The sequence below is a fragment of the Acanthopagrus latus genome, chromosome 9 (genome assembly GCF_904848185.1).
Source record: "Acanthopagrus latus isolate v.2019 chromosome 9, fAcaLat1.1, whole genome shotgun sequence".
Lineage (NCBI taxonomy): Eukaryota > Metazoa > Chordata > Actinopteri > Spariformes > Sparidae > Acanthopagrus > Acanthopagrus latus.
The window spans coordinates 6,759,971-6,780,042 of NC_051047.1; the positions used below are offsets into that span (position 1 = coordinate 6,759,971).

The 20,072-nt window shown below is 42.8% G+C and overlaps 1 protein-coding gene across 2 annotated transcripts in view; it reads left to right on the forward strand.

Moving 5' to 3' along the window:
* adcy5 (adenylate cyclase 5) overlaps positions 1–20,072 on the forward strand; it is a 91,185-nt gene that overhangs the window by 48,780 nt on the left and 22,333 nt on the right. For both annotated transcript variants that reach the window (XM_037110203.1, XM_037110204.1), the window contains exons 4-8: positions 7,783–7,894; positions 12,345–12,472; positions 13,096–13,254; positions 13,532–13,673; positions 17,373–17,510. In XM_037110203.1, coding sequence (XP_036966098.1) covers positions 7,783–7,894; positions 12,345–12,472; positions 13,096–13,254; positions 13,532–13,673; positions 17,373–17,510 — 679 coding nt within the window. The remainder of the gene's footprint in view (positions 1–7,782; positions 7,895–12,344; positions 12,473–13,095; positions 13,255–13,531; positions 13,674–17,372; positions 17,511–20,072) is intronic.

A 20,072-nucleotide genomic window follows, 5' to 3' on the forward strand; every position in this document is an offset into this window, starting at 1 on the left:
TATGCAAGCAGGCTGGGGGCCGGATGTTTTGATGCTGCCGGGTCACCCCGTCAGCGTTTGTGAAGTATTCAGAACGCTGTGACTGTGTCTGCTGGTGCTGTTTTGTAGGCCAGCAGCCTCGAAGAGAGACACGGAGAGAATATTACATAAATCAGAAGAACTCACCTCACCTTTGTTCTCCAGGTTTCTAATCTAAGCAAGGACAGGGAATGACACAGACACACGTTGTAGATGTTCACTGGTAAGTAAAGTTGAGATTGCATCTGGCTAGAGTTTGCCTCTATAATGTGTACGTAAAGACATGTGTTACTTATAGATCGTGTCATTTTTTTCAGGGATGAGATCATATTCAGCCTCGAGGAATTATATCGATCCGGAGCAGGTGTCCAGATGTCTTATATTTTGCAAAATTTAGCCATTAAGAGGGAGCCAAGTACACACTGTTTGCAAACGCCCCCCTAAATGGACAAGTTGGGACAAGGCTGACCAGCAGTCTAAAAGAGACGGGGAAAGAGACAGAGGATTAGAGAGACAGGAGGAAGGACATAACAGGAAATGAAGATGGTTGTGGATTAGATGAGTAATACACGGCATGAATGGGGCGATGGGGTCCAAGACAAAGAAAAAAGAAGCAGGGAAAGTCAGAGCCAGACAAAAGGAACGGAGGGTCTGAATGAGATCTCTCCCTCGCTGAGGTCAGCGCACAACCAGCAGAGCAGTGGGGTTAAGCAGCTGGGGGGGCGGGGGAGGCGGATAAAGGGCAGCTGGCTGGTAGCAGTGGCAGTGCCAGACGAGGAGGGATCACAGGGTCAAGCGAGGCCAGCGCAGCACAGCTTTGGTTCAGCCGAGATTTGACCCAAAATAGATTTTGTAGTGGTGGCTCTGCCAGCAGGAGAAGGGGTGGCCTATATCATACACTATTCGACTCTGTTTTGCCATTTTTCCACGTTGGTTTCGTTGAACCTCTTGCTAAGAAGTGGCACAACAGTTCAGAGTAAATGTTACCGCTTCTCTTCCTTGCTCTCAGTTAAACATTAGCTGCTGCACCTAAAAAAAGCTTTCAGTCTGCCTACAAATGTCCCGACAAAAGAACACAACTCCATTACCTGAGTCAAAGCAAGGATTACTCCGGGACAAATTATACTCAAATACAAATAGCAGTTGGGGGGATAATCATCTTAAGGTGTTACTGTACATTTAAATCTTAATATCAAACGTGTTGTTGTATTTAGTCAGTGGTTTAAACACTGTGTTTGATACCATCCCTGTGATAGTACTGTGTTAATATGAAATGTTAAAACAGTTCAATGAAAGGACTAAAGTAAATTTTGCCAGTGAACCGTCTCTGCATTCAGCTGTCCTCCTCAAAGTGTTTCTGCCTTTACAGCCTCTCGTCCTCAGTCAACTTTAGTTTGTCTCTGTTCATCCCAAAGCCCACATATAAACTGATCTGAAAACAGAGAGAGAATGCTTTATCTTCAAGGCATTTTGTATTTTTCGCAGAACTGCGTGGTTATCATTTCAAACCCTTTCATGTGTTTGTGTTGTTATCAGCTGAGGAAGTTATTGCCCGAAATCCTTGTGAGTTCCAAGAAGGACACAACATCAAACAAAGAGGAGAGCAAGTTAAGCCGAACACTGCAGCTCTATGTGTTTGAACAAACGCTGAATAAGATGTCTGAACATCCTTCCCCTGTGAGACTCCATCAGGGTTTCCTGTCACTGTCATTTACAAAGGCAAGTCAGGTTGTAATGTTGTGTCCAACAAGTGACTCATCGCCAAGGTAATGATTAAATGAGACTGAAAGACCCCAGGTCTCTCTCTCATGCCCTCTCTCTAACTCACCTCCCACTGCCCCCTCTAATGTTACATCAGGCTGTGGGAAGTGGCCTCGCTCTCTGCTTCACTGTGTCCATGGTGGAGGGACTGATATTCCACCAGGAAACCTGTCCATTATACACCTGGCTATAAATATTCAGTTTATTTCTCAGGTGACGTGCATGTTAATGAACATTAGTGTAACTGTGCCAAAACGTTCACCTCGCCAGCTGTAAGGTTGGCAGCCTCAAATCAAAAAACACATTTGAAACAACAAATCATGAGGTAAGCCATGTGAGTTACAGGAAAAGCAGGACAAAAACATGGGCCGCAAAAAAAAAAAGCAGAATTAGGCGGAACATGCAAACATAAGCCAGCGCAGACGTGAAGAGAACTTTATAAAAAGAAGATGTGGTGACCAACTTTCGTCGGAATAAAAAAGTGTCACACAATGACACAATGACTTTATTTTCCTCACGTGTGTCAACAAAATTTTTTATATCGTGTTTCAGATTTTGTCATGGATGTTGAATGAAACAAGTCATTTCTAGATGAGCAGGTTGACTGTTTGCATTTTGAAAGGGCATGAGAATGACACTGATATTTGCTGCTGGGTAAAATTCAGTTTGCGGTGTTTGTCGCACTGATTCATTGCAATTGGACTCTGGTAACTGAATTAACATGTTTTCCACCTGCACTTGTTGGACTCATTATTTGCCCATCAATGATCTAAGTAAAGTCTTTTAACTGCATACAACTGTGCCAGGATAAATGATTAATAATCTTGTTTTAATGTCAAGCCACACATCGCATTAATGTGTATGTATGTGAACAGTTTGTTTAAGTTGAATTGGCTTACAGAGGTTTTGCTTTAAACATAAGTGAATTAGAGCACCCTACGTCCCTCTCTCCCTCCTTCACCCCTCCATCTCCCTCTTGCCCTCCTCTTCGACCATCACTTCTCTCTGCCCACGAGACAGACCTGTCTCTGAGCTCAGACACATTGGTCAAGTGTCTGGTTTCACTCCCCCTCTCATGCAACAGTTCACAGAAAACAATCAATTATTCTCAGAAATGTGTACCCCAGAGTGGGGACTCTTAATCCTCTTCGGCTTGAGACCCAAATTGAGGACATTTAGGCCTCTTGAAGCCCAGGTTCATTAGAACCTGTTAGTGCTCCTGACATGTGGGCAGCCAAGAGAAAAAGTCTGTGAACCCTGACAAAACCCGGTCTTCACACTCACACAAATGAGTTCCACATACGAACGGACACATTTGTGTGTGCATACGTGAACATAAACACCCGCATGTCCTACCCACACACACTGGACTGCATAAGCACACCATGTTCTTGGCTGTGTAGCAGGCACCTATCCTGTGAGATTCATGTGAGCTTGTTTGGTTTAAAGCTTTGTTTATTTATAGCCCTCTCTTGTCCTTCCTGGGGGTCTGACTCAGAGAGCCTCTTCTACTAAGTCGGAAAACTTTTCCAATGTCTGGCCTCACTGAGCCAAATAATAACAATGCTGCCTGCTAGCTGATGTTATAGCTGTACATCAGCTGGCTCTGCAAACCTGCGGCTCTACATTCAACACAAATATAAATACAATTTTAACACATCATTGTTGTTTTTGCTCGCAGATTTGTTGAAAGCTGTGTGAGTGATCACTTGTACTTTAGCAAGATAATCCATCCAAGATAATCTGGCAGGTGTGGCATATGAACGATAGATGATGAGATGATGATTTAAGACATAGTTATTTCTCAGGTGTGCCTTGGACTGTTCACAGTTAAAGGCCACTCAAAACAGTGCAGTTCTCACTTATTAGGCACTGAACTCTGGCTCTCATATGACCATTTGCCTCAGTCTCGTTCGCGTGGAGTCGATCACGGTGTCGGTTCATTCCTCTTCAGTGGCTGTGTGAAGTTGCTGGATACTGACAGGAAGTGGGACACAGACACATCGGTCCGGAGCATCCCAAACATGCTCAGTGGCTGTCAGGTCTGTGAGTGTGCAGGCCATGAAGAACTGGGATGTTTTAAGCCTCCAGGAAGTGTGTAGAGATCCTTGCAGTATCATGCTGCAACATGAACTGCTGGTGGTGGGTGAATGCCTCAGGATCTTCTCGCAGTGTCTTGAATTGCTATCAATGACTACCTTGCAAAGATAGATTTAATAAGATCTTTCTGCACCAGACCTTCATCAGTCAAACCATTTGCACCGTGCAGTGTGTTACTTTCAACTCCCGATCTACTAGATCTCTCTCCTATGCACCTGTATCATGAAATAGATGTGCAAAGTATTCTAAAACTGTTATCAATAAAGTGCCCCCGTGTTGTTTATGGCTGTCTGAACCATAATCCGACTTCTGCCATGTGCCCACCGGTGTTGTCATTAGCAAATTGGTCATCCTGTCCTGTAGTCCAGCTGGGTATCAAACTTCGATACTTTTATGGTACCGAATGACTTGCCTCATTTCTAATGAGTATCTAGAGATATCGTGTCATTCGATACCAAATTTCAGTATCTTAGAGTTCAGTCAAATCAGTGTCAGTGAGACACTAAGCATGCAGTAGATCTAATACCACTGGGGTTTGGCTGTCTTGAAGCATGCAGGAAAAACAGTATCTCACATCAGAGACTGGGCTCACCATGCGTATGTGTAATGTAATCTTTTTGTTGAAACTGATTTCATTAAAAGTATATCAAAAAGGTTACATTCAGCAACTGTTCCAAGTCAAGATATCGTTATTTATTTATTTTTAAATGGTACCCAGCCCCACCTGGTACAGTGTCATCCAGGATTCCCGCTTGAAGACAACACCTCTCCAAAATGCCAGACGCAACTAAAGCTGAACGTTTGCCTGCTCGAGTCAGTTCCAACAGGCAGTCCTGTTCAAGACCCTGGAAAAGAGGACGAGTGTACAGCGGAGCTTACACTGAGGTTTACTTAAGGAGCAAGAGTAATGTGTCACATTGAAATACAATACGGTGGAATGGTACATTGTATGACAAAGAGAGATGACAGAAAATACAATACAATGACTACCTCCCTTACAGGCTACACAGTTTACTATATGAGAAAAGAATGCATGTAACAGCCTGGGATGTCTTTACAGAAATAGGACGCTGTGTTAAAGTGAAACATCCAGTGCACAGTAGTATGATCAGCCTGACAGGTGTGTCACATGTGTTGTTTGTTTAGTTTATATGAAGATCATAGTGCTAAGTCACACTAATGTGTATACATATGAAGAAAAGTCCTTTTACTGTCGTCATGGTCATTGGCTTTTGAGTGTGAGATTGTCCCGTGTAAAACTGTTTCATCCTGCTTTGCAGCAGTCAGTTTTTTCCCTTTTTTTGCCTTATTACAAAAGGTTTGTGTAACATCAGATTGTTCAAACCGACACATCAGTGTCATGTTTATATAATGTCATTAGCAATGTAATATTGTTCAAGAGTCATGCAGGAATCATGTGTCATCACTGTTTCTATGTGTTATCCTTTATGTACAAGGGACCGCGGATGGAAATTAGCTCTGAGCTAACTCTGGCACGGTGATTTAAATAACATTAATGAGTATGATTCAGGGTAATCTCACAATGGAGGAGCTGTTAGACTCAGCAGCGTGCATAAAAGCAACAGTGGCATGAATAATCAGCAGAGTGAGGGAGTATTGTCAGATTGTGATTACAGCCTCATTAGCTCGTATAAATGTGATTGGAAGAATCAGCTGACAACGATCAGCTGATGGTCTGCTCTGCCTGAATTAACACAGTGCTCCTTTCAGATAATAGGAGCTATTTACTGTATAGCCAGTTTTGCCTGCAAACATGATAAATACTGCAACTATAGAGACATGTATCATACTGGAGCATAAAGACGTCTCTTATTCGGAGCAGGGGGTCCAAATCTTGACAAAAAAAAAAAAAAACAGCTCCAGATGGTCTGCACAATTTCAAACCAGTTAGTTTGTTAAACAGAGGTAAGAGTCTCATCCAGACTGCTGCAGAGTATTGATACCCACACTTGAATGAATGAATGAAGACTGAGGTGGGAGATGGGGCTTTTCCTCAAAGTATATGTGACCATTGGATATCTTACAAGGCACTGAGTCAAGCTCAGGTGAGTCAAAGATTAGACGGGGTTAAGCAGCACCCAGTAGCAAGAGACACGAGGCTGGTTTTTGCCTTTTATGAAGTTCATCACATGCTCCACCCCGGGAGAAAATCAATGACCGGTGGATAAATATGCTTATTGAAGAGAGAAATGTCAAGCTTGAGGTGTGACTTTGTGCGGCCGAGGGCTAGGATGCCTCACAGAGCAACTTGAACCGTGCAGGACGAGGTTTTATCGGTCTCCAGCAGCTAACGCCGAGCCTATCACTGTCCCCACCTGCCGGCCTGGTCCCTTTGTCCTTGTGTCTCTCTGAGGGAAATGATTCAGGCGGCTGATGAGATCATCTGTCCTGCTGTTGTGCGTCAGTGTTAGGAGGGTAATGAAAATGCCTCAGTCACTAAAAGACCTTCGCTGTATCGGTTTACCTTGTTCTCTGGGAAGGAAAGCTAACTTTTTCACAAGCGTAAGGTGACTCGCAAATGTATTAGATCTCTCTCTCTCTCTCTCTCTCTCTCTCTCTCTCTCTCTCTCTCTCTCTCTCTCTCTCTCTCTCTCTCTCTCTTTCTCTCTGCCATTTTACCAGGACTAGAACTCATTAGCACAAATGTACAGATCACAGTCATTGTATTACATTCAGACATGACTGTACAAAGACACTTCGCCCACAGCCTCGCACTTTTCACCTCCATTCAATTACTTCAGTGGTACACATCGACCAGAGTCATTTAATCACTCTCTGCTCTCCTGTCTTTATACTCTTGTCTGGTGCATCAAAATGTGTTCATGCTCTCTTTTTCAGGGGTTTCGAGTCAAGTATTTTATGGACAAATTCGGTAAAAAGCAAGAAGTCGGATGACATTGAGCTGACATTTGTTTAATGGCTTTATTGGACAGATCAGCTGAAGAGAGACAGGAAACAGGGAAGCCACAGGTCAGATTCAAACCCGGGGCTGCTGAGGTGAGGCTCTCTACATGGGGCACGTGCTCTACTGACTAAGCTGGTGGGTCAAGCAGGCAAGGGGAGAGTACAGGAAGATCACAGGTGGGCAGCAGGTCCAAACTCTGAGCCTGCTCTCTGCCACCACGTGCTGCTCCGAGCAACTATGCAGCTGCAGGGCTGTTTCAGAATAAACTCCTCTCAAAGTGCTGATTTCAGTAAAGGAACAGTATGGCACTCTTTTGGGGTGAGATTTCCCATGGCATTGAGTCATGAGATTCGGTTTTGGTCTCTTCTGGAAACTCTGGGAACTTCTAGGAAACGTTGACCTGGCCATGGGCCGTGCAGGGAATTGATTACTTGTAACCCTCAGGCTTCGGCTGAGCATTCAGACTAACAGAATCGATTGTGTTCACATGTGGGAAGGCGACAAGCGATCGTGTTCGTGGCATAGCTCGCATGAATTTGCATGGCGGTTACTTTATACTAATAATTGTTTTTGTCCCTTTTGTTGAGCCCACCTCCTCACAGAAATGATCAAACTAATCAACCTGCTAGACTAACAGGACCAAACAATTCGTATCTGGGATTTGAGAGGTGACCACATCGGGCTATCTGTGAGACATTAACAGGAGGTGCATCATCAGAGAAAGATTGAGTTGAATCCAGTTTGAGTTGAAGCTCCCCTGGGCTGCACCTTCCTGTGAAAGCTCATTGCTGGCAGGTGCAAAGAAGTGGCTGGTGACACCACGTGCCCCCTCAGGTAGCACATGTCTGTCTGGAGCCTCACCAGGCCAACTGTACAGATATCAGAGACGAGGACTGCAGTACAGAGGGAGCTGTCTTCCCAAACTGGGAGAATGAAAGATATTGAACTGTGTTTCTCTTGTCTTTGTCTCTCCACAGCATCTTATTTGCAGACATCGAGGGTTTCACCAGTCTGGCATCCCAGTGCACAGCGCAGGAGTTGGTGATGACTCTGAATGAACTCTTCGCCCGCTTTGACAAGCTGGCGGCGGTAAGAATCCCACACACTTATTTCACTGTATGTGAAGGCCACAAAATGTGCTCACATTTTCATTTATTTTCACTTTTGCTCCACAACTCTAGCTCTATTTTGTAGAACAATCTGTTTCTATGTTTTTACTTTTAGAGTAATCACATTTCATCCGATGCAAACGTCAAAGACACTTTAAGATAGCAGGCTAGAAAAATGTATAATATCGCTGAGGGAAAAAAAGAACTGTACATAGAAGTAATTCACTGATTATCAACACTCATAGAGAAAGCTGTTGATCAAATTCCATTGACAACACTAAGGAGTTATCTGGGGGGCTCCTTATGAAAGCAGTTACACTTACATGTGACATCATATGACAGGCGAGCCTGATCTCATTCCTGGGGTTTCCCTCCAGTGGTTATGAATGAGGCAAACTCATTCTGGTTGTTAATGGTGATTGTGTTGATCGCCTCGTGTTGTTCCTGTACATGTAATGGATAATTGGCAGTGGAGTACTGTGAAACAGCAAATGGGTCGGAGTTCATCTACTGTCACTGCAGCCTGCTGTTTATTCAGTCTGTGGCTGAAACAGTTGATGTGCATGCAGATGCATGTAGGCTGTGAGCAGCTCTTAACAGTGATTGCTGTTCAGAGCTGCTGTAGCACCCTCACTCTCATCACTGAGCCAGTGTGGGTCACTGGCGATGTCACTGTCCTGATAGCGTGATTGTGAAAACTTTCGCTGGTGATGCGTGATGTTCCTGGATCAGGGAGAGGATCTAAAAGATGAATGTCACCTAATCTCACTCAGCACCAGACTGTGTTGACAGCTGTATTGGTGTCTATGGGAGAATCGCACTAAAGCCCAAAATGTCTGCGTCGAATGACTTCTGATGAAGAAACGTCTCCAGAAAGTGAAAACAACACACTTCAGAGAGGAGCTTAACCGCTTTTTGTTCTAAATCATTGACAGGGCTGATAATATTTTGTGACAAATTTCTCCGCTGACCAGACTGCATTTACACTGCGAACAGACAAAGCCTCAGAACCAACGACGTGTCGATAAGAAAAGTGTTGTTAACCTCTCTGGAGTGTCTTCTGTCATGTCGTGGAGGCATTTCTTCATCAGGAGTCATACAGTGTAGACATGTCCTATTAGTGTGCACTCCATGCATCTCTCATTGACTTCAGTAAAGCTGTCACCACAGCAAGATTCAGTGATTAGATGACCCTTCCTTCTGTTTCAGCTTCCTTGGTTGAGGGCTCACCTCTGATACCGCTGAGTTGAAAGCTCAGATAAAGCCTGCAGCCTACAGTATGTACAGTAAAGCCAGTCAGCGGTTAGGCTGTGAACCAGAGTAGTAGGTCAGAGCACAGGCGCCTCAAAGGTCACGCACATGACAGGGACTAGAGGAGTACAGTAGTAGTAGAGGAGGACTGGTGCATGGACGAGAGAGATGCAGTGGCTACGTGGAAAAATCAGTATTTGAGGCATTCGTGATATTTTAACTATCTCAACTGTCTGTAATTTCATTTATTATTAAAACAGTGGTGATGTGGTTCTGAATAATCCATGAGATGGTTCTAATCTTTCAGTAGCAGAATATTTGAAGCACGAGCTGAAAGAAGGGGTGCTGAGACGGTGATCAGACAAGTCACAGAGAGCACATGGCACTCAGCACAACTGCCCCCACAGGAGGGGAGCCGGCCGTGTCATCAACAATGAATGAGACTGTCAGAGCAGAGCAGAGCAGAGCAGCAGGCCAGATGCAGTCCGTGTGGACGCAGTGGGAAACATTTGACTGAATGCTGACACTACACCTACTCTGGCTCAGCATCTCTTTGTTCAAAATGTAAAATATTTGGTGAACTATGGCATGTGTCACACTGCACTGTGCTGTAGAGTAAAGCAAATCACCTTTTGTGAGGAAACAACATTGCTAGGAGACAAACCTCTGTTTTATGCATCTGAGGACAAAATGATTGGGAACTATCAGCCGGTGTTGTGGTCAAGAACAAGAACCAAGACTTGGAGGGGTTGAGACCAAGACCAGACCAGTGCAAATCCCATGCATGACACACATCTTTAAAAGTCTGTGTGTTCAGCCCTCAGTACTTTTCTTACTTAATCTCTTTAGTTTCTCTTCATCCTGTTTTTTTCTTTCAAACATCTGCTGTGTTTCACTGTTTAGTTACTGCTGTTAATGACTTAATAACGGTGGGCTTTTATTGTGAAGAAGTTACAGGAAATGAAATGTATTACAGAATCAGTGGAACGACTTTTTTAGCGGTGATTCTTCGATAGTACTACGGACAAAAGATCGTGGTTAAGACACACCATCAAGCGGGTAGCCCAGTTGTGGTTAAAATGCAAATCCCTAGTTGAGCCAGGCCGGCAGATGTGATGGAAAAACGGCATAGGATTACGTTCGATAGCTCATCCAATATAATCCTAGTCTCGGGAAGCCCAGAAATCCAAAATTGATTAGACAAAACATTATTTACGTCCTCAGTTGAAGCTTGTGCACCCGCTTCAGACATGGTGCGCGGTAATGCTTTAAGCTTAGCAGCTACAATGAAGATTTTCAAATCAATTTTGGATCTCAGGACTCATTCTGTAGTTTTTTTCCATTTTAAAACAAGTCCCCAGCTACTTCAGTTGTTTAGGAGAATGCTGCAAAGCTGTTTTGCCACAAAGCTCCAAAAATGTTCAGTGGACCACGTGTCTTTATCCAACTTCTCATCTGCATATAGGGGTGACTGGATTTCCATGATTGGGTTGAACTCATCCTTTAGCTGAATTTACACTAAACCCTGAATTTCCCTAAAAACCCAGTTATCATTCTTCATTCTTCATCATTTCTTCAAAATGGAAGAAAGAGAGATGCATTTTCATTTAGCCAGCTTAATGTGCGGACGTCTTACATCAGCCTTCACTGTATTAGGTCCTTATCTCAGTGTGGTTACTTTGCCTACGGATAAAACTCTTAGCATAACCCTTAGCACCTGGGGACATCTTAAACACTCCTAAATGCAGTTGTAGGATACATTTCCTCCAATGCTAACATAAATACAACCATGTGCACAGAGTTCCACCTTTGAAATATCTGCATCATATCTGCCATCAGTGTCTTGCAGCCAGACATGTGTTCTCCAGTATCTGAACCACAGCCTCATAGGGAGCACATTCATGAATATTGATGTTTCCTTGTTCTTATCCACAGAGGCTTCATTATTTGTCCAGCACTCAATATATGACATTTGTTTATGAAAGGTGCAATAATGTGCTAATCAATATTTATGAGCGAAGCAGGCATTATGAGCAGGAAACGTTGCTCCTGACACTTTTATGTCCATGCCAGATGTGCCTCGTATCTACGTGTGGACCGGCACGCATGCGCACACACACAGTCACACAAACACGGACACACACACACACACACACACACACACTCTGTCTTCACACAGTGGGTCTTTTTGTATCTTCCCAGAGCCAGGGGCTAGAGAGACACTCAGCACTCAGGTGGCTATCATGAGATAGCGAGTGTTCTCACAAGCACACATACACACCAGTGGCAGCTGAGGTTAATGTGTCACACCAATGCTAAGATGCAGCTACTGTAGAATCGTGGTTCTTTTCATCGTAGTTATGTTTTGTTTCGTAGCTGCGTACGGCTTCAGTTTTTTTTGGACTGTGCAAAGGTTTCAGCTCTGTGGACGAATGCACAACATTAAAATCTGATCATAAAGTTGATTTGATAAAACATATCAGCAAACAGTCTATTTAGACTTGGAGCAGCATTAGCATACTTCAGGAGCTGTTTTTGACCATCTGGCTAATATGAGCCCAATTTCCACTCTCCTTTTAGCTCGCCTGGTTTCCACTGTGTCCAGAGACAAATATCTGGCTTTTTAGAAATGTTCCATTTTATTAATAATAATACTAATAAAGTACTAATAACAATAAAGACACTGATCTTAAAGTTGAGTTGCTAATAAGCACTCTACGGGTCAGGTGGATTTCTCTGTGGGTTAAATAATCTTCCTCCTTCACATTACAGGTGGTCATTTGATCCTTTGTTATTTAAAGAATACTGATGAGAGCAGCTGAAGTTATTGTTACAGTCTGAGAAACAAGTGCATGTATAACTTGCAAATGTGTGATTATGCTTAGCTTTAGCAATAGGGCCTTGACTGTAATAAGCATTTTAAGGTTGAATGTTCAATTCCATAAATATGTTAATGACCTATTAATTGTTAAGTATTTAAATTTTGTAAAAAAAAAATATATATATATATATATTCTTACACCCTGAGTTCCTTGCTTTTTGAATGCCACTCTTTCACTCTGCACTGGGGAGTGGACTTCATGACTTGCAGATTGTGAGTCTCAGGTCCTCCATATACCTCTGACAGCCAGTGATATTGAAGTCTGAGTGAACCTATGGGGTGTGGTCTTTCCTGACAGGAGAACCACTGTCTGCGGATCAAGATCCTGGGAGACTGCTACTACTGCGTGTCTGGGCTGCCGGAGGCGAGGGCCGACCACGCCCACTGCTGCGTGGAGATGGGGCTGGACATGATAGAGGCCATTTCGTAAGACTTCCTCCTCATTTCACTGGTTAACATGTGACTGCAATAAAAAAAAAGGCTAAATATGTGAAAGTCTGAAGGAAGTTCTTGTCTCCAGTCTGCTTCGGAGAGCACAGCCGGAGGGGATATAATGTCTGTCTGTTACACGATCCCCAAAGGGACGGCCGGTTCGTGCGTGTTTTTCATTTCTTCCAACAGTGATCCCAAGTTCTTAAGCAGTCACAGCTGATCTGCCTAAATCTGCCCTCTACTTATTCATCTGTACCCACTGATGCTGTTCAGTTTAGTATGGGTCTGTATCGTGATCCCGCCTTCAAGGTTGATGTGTTAAACCCTTTAGATCTGCTGTTAAAGCATATTTTCACCTGAAATCCCAACTTTTTTTTCCCTCACAAGAGCAGGTGTATCATTGGTTGCAGAGACAAAGCACCACCTTTGGAAACTTAAACAAAAAAAACAAGTTAGAAAGACACACAGGTCTAAAAACACTGATTTGAAAGTGCTCAGCATGTGTTACCAAAGATACTGGCACAATTATAAATGATATATTTTAGATTATTGTTTGTACATTATTCTGTTTGTCATGTTAAAGACTACTGACTGTCATTTTTCATGTTTTTTTGCAGGCTGGTACGGGAGGTGACTGGAGTGAATGTGAACATGCGAGTGGGCATCCACAGCGGCAGGGTGCACTGTGGGGTGCTGGGACTCAGGAAGTGGCAGTTTGACGTCTGGTCCAATGATGTCACGCTAGCCAATCAGATGGAGGCCGGGGGCCAAGCTGGGTACATGCTTTTCTCACTATTCTGATCCCTAGTCACACAAATACAAACAAAGCAGAGAGAGAGCACAAACATCTGACAGAATGACCGACACCTTAATGGCAGATGAAAGCAGATTTAAGTATAACTTTATAAGGGCAGCTGCAGTATGCACTAAAAGTAAAAGTATTTCATTTAGAATTCACCCTATATATGCTGCCTGTAGCACTGTACGTCTGAATATACAGGATCTGAATGATGAATATTTATGTGGGTGATCTGTGTGTTGTTCCCATTTCAGGCGTATCCACATCACCAAGGCCACTCTGAATTATCTGAATGGGGACTATGATGTGGAGGCGGGAGCAGGGGGGGAAAGGAACGCCTACCTGAAGAAGCACAACATAGAAACCTACCTCATTGTGGGCTGCAGTCAGAAAAGGGTATGGTCCACATCCATGTCTGAAAGTGCAAGGTCTGATTCATTTCAGTTTCTTAGATTTAAAGCTGCAGTCATTATGCAAAAAAAAAAGTTTAAACTTCTCATCTTCAAAGGTCTACAAAATATCTGCAGAGTATTTTCCCACTGCTGGACACAAATCCAAAATGCTGCAGCTTTCTTTCTACACCTTTGTGCAAAGAGTGCAGCGGCTTCTTACTCTTCTCTGCTCGCCCGATATTACTCTCCACTCTTTTGTAAATATTGCAGATATGGCCAAATACATATAGTATTAATATCAGCGCAGAACCAGTCATCATTATGGAGAAGTCTGTAGAGTCCTAATAGGCGCCGTCCCTCACCCAAACCACCCAGACTATTTCCAACGTGTGTGAACACATCTGACACGGACAATCTCTTGATGTGTGCTGCGCGTGTGAACAAGCTAATGTGCAGAACATCCTGATCGGATTCTCTGGATTCATGTGAGTTCACATGCCAAAAGGGGCTAGAGGCCGCTGTAATGTGCTGTGAAACCAAAACTGTGAACTAAAAGAGGCTGAGAAGTTCTGAATAGCTCATTTATTGCACTCATAATGTAAGAAAAGTTTATTAAATGCAAAAATCTGAAATATGTTGGTATCTGTTTTGGAATATTAACAATTAAAAAAAACACTAAGTAGGTAATAAGCCCTTAATTGATTCCCAATAACTTTCAGGCTCTGATTCACAGCATATACAGAAGCTTTCGCATTTCTCTCTTCCATTTCGCTGCGGGCTTCGATTTACTATAAAGTGTGACGGAAAGCATCCACAACTTTGATTATCGGAGACATCTGTGTAAAACCCACTGCCTTTAAAATCTGTGCAGTTTTTAGTTGAAATCGGCGGAAGACGAAGAGCCTCGACCATGTGACAAGTGGCACCATTAACTAGGCAGTGTGTTAATGTGCGGCTGAGGGCTGATGCTACATGTGTACTAACAACATAATGCAACTCAATGACAGTCCACTGAGAACATCTCTGTGTGGGCGATGAATTATTCTGCTAAGCTAAAATCGACATAAGACATTTTTGGTACATCATCATAAAAAAAACAAACAAATAAAGTGCTCTTCCTAATGCAGCTCTCTTCTCAAAAACACACAGCCAGTCCATACTGTACATATCATTGTTTATAAAGTGGGACGGGGGTCCCTTCTTGAACTGTGTTTGGGAGAGGAATGAGTTCAACTGTTCCTCGCTGCGTGAGCTCCGGTTTGTTTATGACTGGTCTGTTTCTAATCAGCTGTCTTTGTCCTCCAGCAGGATCACAAGCTGTGACTATAGATAGCATGTCATGTGAAGTGATATCCTCCTCTCATTTCGCTGCTCATGCTGTGAGACAGAAGGATGATTGTTCAGTCTCATTATTTCGGTTACTTTTTATACTTTTTTTTTTACTTTTGAAAGGGAACATCCTGGAGTCATCGTGCTGGTCTAATATCAGATCCGTAAGAAATAAAATAGTTACAGATGACAGGTCCAGAAAGCATCTTATTACACAGCAACCAAGCTGATTATTTTCCTCGAGCATAAAAATACACATTTGAAAAGTCGGTGCATGTTTTTAGTCACCGCTTCGCACAGTATGATGAGTCTTTAACGTTGGTGTCTACTGTGGGAGGAGAATTTCTTCCAGTGCTTTTAGTTAAAGTCTTCCCACCACACATGTAACAGAAATATGGCAATCTATGTTGAACTTAAGGGAAACAATGACCTCCTGTAGTGACATATAACCAGCTTGATATGTATCACATCTGCCTGTGAGACAGAGATATAATGGCTTTAATTAAAGCACCAGATGGCTGCTTATGGTAACTTATAATCACTTTATACTGCATTATGTTAATCATTTTAATATTTTATGAAATGATTTTAATATATTACAACTATGAGAATTTTCATACACTAATGATCCATGCAAAAATAGTGAGTGCCCAGAAATGTTGAAGTATTGATACATGACTTCATAATGTCTGATTATGATTATAAATCTTTCCGAATGTTTATGATTGCTTACAAGTCCAGGCTCACCATGAGGAATAGAGCGGTGAAGTGATGATGTATTTTCGTAGGCTAACCTGTAAGTTAGCATGGCTCTGGCTCACTCTGTGGGGTTGTGTTTTGGATTGAGGATTTTCACCAAAAGTTTACAATATTATTTACATATATTCACACATTTGGTTTATCAAGACAGTCCTCACAGATGAAAACCACTTTATGATTTTTGGAGCTTCAGTGAATTTGCCAGAGGTAAAAAGCTGATGTTGGTAGCTCAGTTGGTAGAGGTGCAGAAGCTTTGTCCTCGCTGCAGTGGCCCAGGGTTGGAGTTGGACCTGTGGCCCTCTGCTGCGTGTCATCCCCCCCCTCTCTCATCTTGTTCCCTGCTTCCAGCTAATGTAAACTAAACATCTCATTACACAAGTACTATACAGGTTAACTGTAAACTGATCAGTGTGCATGTTGTAAAGTTAAAGTTCAAATAGTAACTAAAGTTGACCTATAGAGAAAGACTAGTGAGTAGTTGAGTCTCTGTGCTCTTATGACGTTAAATGTCCCCGACAACCTCTGTAGTCTTATTTAGACTTTATTTCTGTGTATTACAGACATGGGCTTCATACAAAGAGTTACCAGCTTTTCTCTGTTTCTAATTTTTGTATCACATTCAAATCAAACCAGCTTTATTTATATAGTCAAAAATCACAACCACATTGCCTCAGTGGGCTTTACAATCTGCACAGTGAGCATCATCCTCTGTCCCTGGACCCTCCATTCAAGTGAGGAAAAACCTTGAAGCATTGCCAAGTGGTGACGGAGCCACACAGCCTCCCCTCCACCACGGTGACCTGGAAGAGGACAGGCCACACAAGATGATCAGCGATGCAAAATCCAACAGAATGCAAAAGGGTTTAGTACAGAGAGCAATGATTGTTCCAGTTGTTCAGTGAAGCTGTGATGGCAGTGGTACAGATATTGTCAGTAGAACAGCCAATTATTACTGCTTTAAAATCAGCCAAGATATCAGACAATCTAAATTAAGATCCTGGCGAAGCTTCAAGCTTTTTAGCATTCAAGTGAGAACAAACTTTTAATTGCTTTTTTTCTATTTCAGTCCTGGTTTTAAAAGTGTGAACCTCTGGAACATCCTGGGATCGAGTTTAGAGGAGATGCATGGTTTATATAAACAGGCTATTTTTCATCTAAACAAGGAGTGTATCATCTAACCAGGTCACAGTTATGAGTACCAAAGTCATCACATCCACATCATTCACTTTAATTAAGACTAAAAATAGTGCAATATAAAATTGCTCCAATACAAGGAAAAATCATGCATTTAGAAATGAAAATAACAGAGCTATTCACTAACTACAATCTATTTAGGTTAGGTTTAAGTACCTTAAAAATATACCACAGTGCTTGAGTAACTGTACTTAGTTACCTTCCACCACTGGAGGTCGATGGTGAATATGAATAAAATGATCTTGGTCCAATAGAGGCCAATTTTTCAGCTGAACAAGTTGTTGTAAAACCAACCAGGACAAAGATTTAATGTCTGTAAATGAAGTTTATCTTTAATCGGTGTGAACTAAAGATTTAAGCAATGTTCCTCAACATGTAATGAATACATTTGTTACATTTTCTGTGTCTTCATCTCTTCCAGAAAGAGGAGAAGGCCATGATAGCCAAGATGAACCGGCAGAGGACCAATTCTGTGACCCACAACAGCGGCCACTGGACTGACCGTCCGTTCTACAACCATATGGGCGGCAACCAGATCTCCAAGGAGATGAAGAGGATGGTGAGGAAGATTTAAAAATGCTCACTGTCATTTTTTTTTTCGAAGTGTGTCCGGACCCTCTGCTCTGCTCAGCTGCTGTCATGGCTGTCACAGTTGTTAGAGTGCCACAGCCAGGTGTGAGTCTCCCGTCAGTATCTCATCAGCCCTCATTTGCCGATGAAGCCAACGCCTTGTTAATACCCATAATCCTTTGATCTGTGGCCCTGATAAGCAGCGGCGATGGCCCTTCATGGCACACGCCGCCTCTCACACCTCTCCTCTGAGAAGCTCTTCAGGAGCACTCAGGGAGACAACAGCAACATGTGGGCGGCCACGATGAAGCGAGTAGCACAACACATCGTGGGTCCACTGCTGCCTGTTGAGCAGGCGGGAGGGAAAAGAGCCTCGTCCTCTGAACGTCCGCCTCTCCTGGCTGGATTAGATTATTTAGGAAAAGCCTGAAATGTGATGTAACCATATCAAGATTCATTAATTTACGTATTGTAGCTCTCTCTGAATGACTCACTCGGTGAATGGGTGCACCCACACCTGGAACACACACACACACACACACACACACACACACACACACTCTCATATCATCAGTCCACCCACCGCTCTCAGTCAGTCTGCTACAGGGAACACTGTGAGGAGGCCCGGGCCTCGTAGCACACTTCTGAATAAGTTTTGCAATGATGAAGCAATTGTCATTTGACCCTCATGACCTTGTTGAAAGCAAAGTTTAAACAAAATGTTTGTGTTCATCATCAGCAACACAATGAAACTGAAAATAGTACCAGTGTAGTGACATAGATTTGTTTTAGATAATTTCAGATTTTTTTCCTTTGGCAATTTTACTACAATAACAATTACATATTACAAGCAAAAAGTACCTTACATTCATTGTTTTTTATAGTTAAATTTCCAGTTAAAATCCATTCCAGTCTTTTCCAGTAGGTCATCTTACAGACAGCATGTATACAATACAGTACGATATGATACAATACAAAACAATACGATAAAAACAGTGTGATAAACTAAAATAAATAAACTTAACATCAGCCAGGTGAAGCGGTGCATGTTTCCAACTGTGCAAGTCCCATTTGATAGTTAATGCATTTATTATACTGTATGTGAGGAGGCCAGGGAAGTCATTTCAGCGTGCAGCTAATATAATGACTAATGGAAACACTGCCGTGAGGCATACATGACATTATAACGCTTGTACTTGCTGTATGACATTTACAGGCTGCATGGGGTTATTTAAAAAAAACAATTTTCTATCTACGAAACAGTTTATCTGCGCTCAGTTAGACAATTTGCGTCCACAGATTTCCACATCGGTTATTTTTATATGATTATTAGTGTATCTTTATGCTACACATGCTGTGGTAGAAGTTCAGATTGGAAGAAACGCAGCAACAGGTGGGTGGGTTAGCAACAGCCAACATAACAGAGCAGACAAAGAAAAGAGCACCACCTACTGAAGCTCCAAACACAAATATCGCAGGTAAAAAAACCAAAAAAAAACCCAACACAGTGGTTTACAGCAGACTATTTTTTACAGTAAAAGCAGAAACACTGCAGCAAAGACTGTCCAGTGATCCAAAACCTCCAGGAACAGGCTTATCCACTGTCATCCTGGATGAGTACATTCAATCACTGCTGCAGACATCACATCAGCTGCTCTGATGTTTCTTCTTCACTTGCATAATATCATTGTGTCACCAGAGTGTGTGCGTGTGTGTGTGTGTGTGTGTGTGTGTGTGTGTGTGTGTGTGTGTGTGTGTGTGTTCAGTACACCCTGACTAAATGAGCCCCTCTGACGTTTGCAGAAGCATTAATGCTCCTGACATCGACTTCATTTGCCTCAGTTCCTCATCTTCCTGCCTATCACTCTCTCCCTCTCTATCTGCGTGCAGCTCATTAATCCCCGGCGAGCGCTGACAATAAAGAAAGTTGAGCAGAGAGGGAGTTGCAGAGAGTGACGAGTCAAAGACGCACAGAGGGCATGAGAGAGGGTGTTGTTGTGGATGATATGGTCTCTAGATCTGTGCGTCCAGACACAGATGGAGCTGAGCAGTGGACTGTAGAAGGCTTCTGAGGCGTCCTGGAGTTTACACATGGACTTTCCTTTGCTAATGTTTCTTCAGCTGCTCTCATGTGTTGAGAAGATGTGAGGAAAGCACTGAACCGGCAGGAACGCCGCTATCATGATACTTACATAATCGTCTTTTGAGCAAAAATCCAAATATTTGATGGTTCCAGCTTCTCAACTGTAAGAATTAGCTGCTTGTTGTCATCGATGAGATGTAAACTGAATGTCACTGGGCTTTGGACTGTTAGATGGAAAAAAAAGACTTCATTCTTTTTAGATTAAAAATTAATTCATAAATACATAATGAAAACAGTGTCAGTCTTTGTATTGAGAGTCGAGCTGTGCTCCATTTTCAGTGATGTACTTATCCAGAAGAGGGAGCTAGAGAGATGCATTGGATCACTTCATTACATAGTTGAAAGTGGACTTGGACGGATTAGTGAACAGGCCACAAGGCACAGGCCGAGGGGATCCGCAGACCCCAG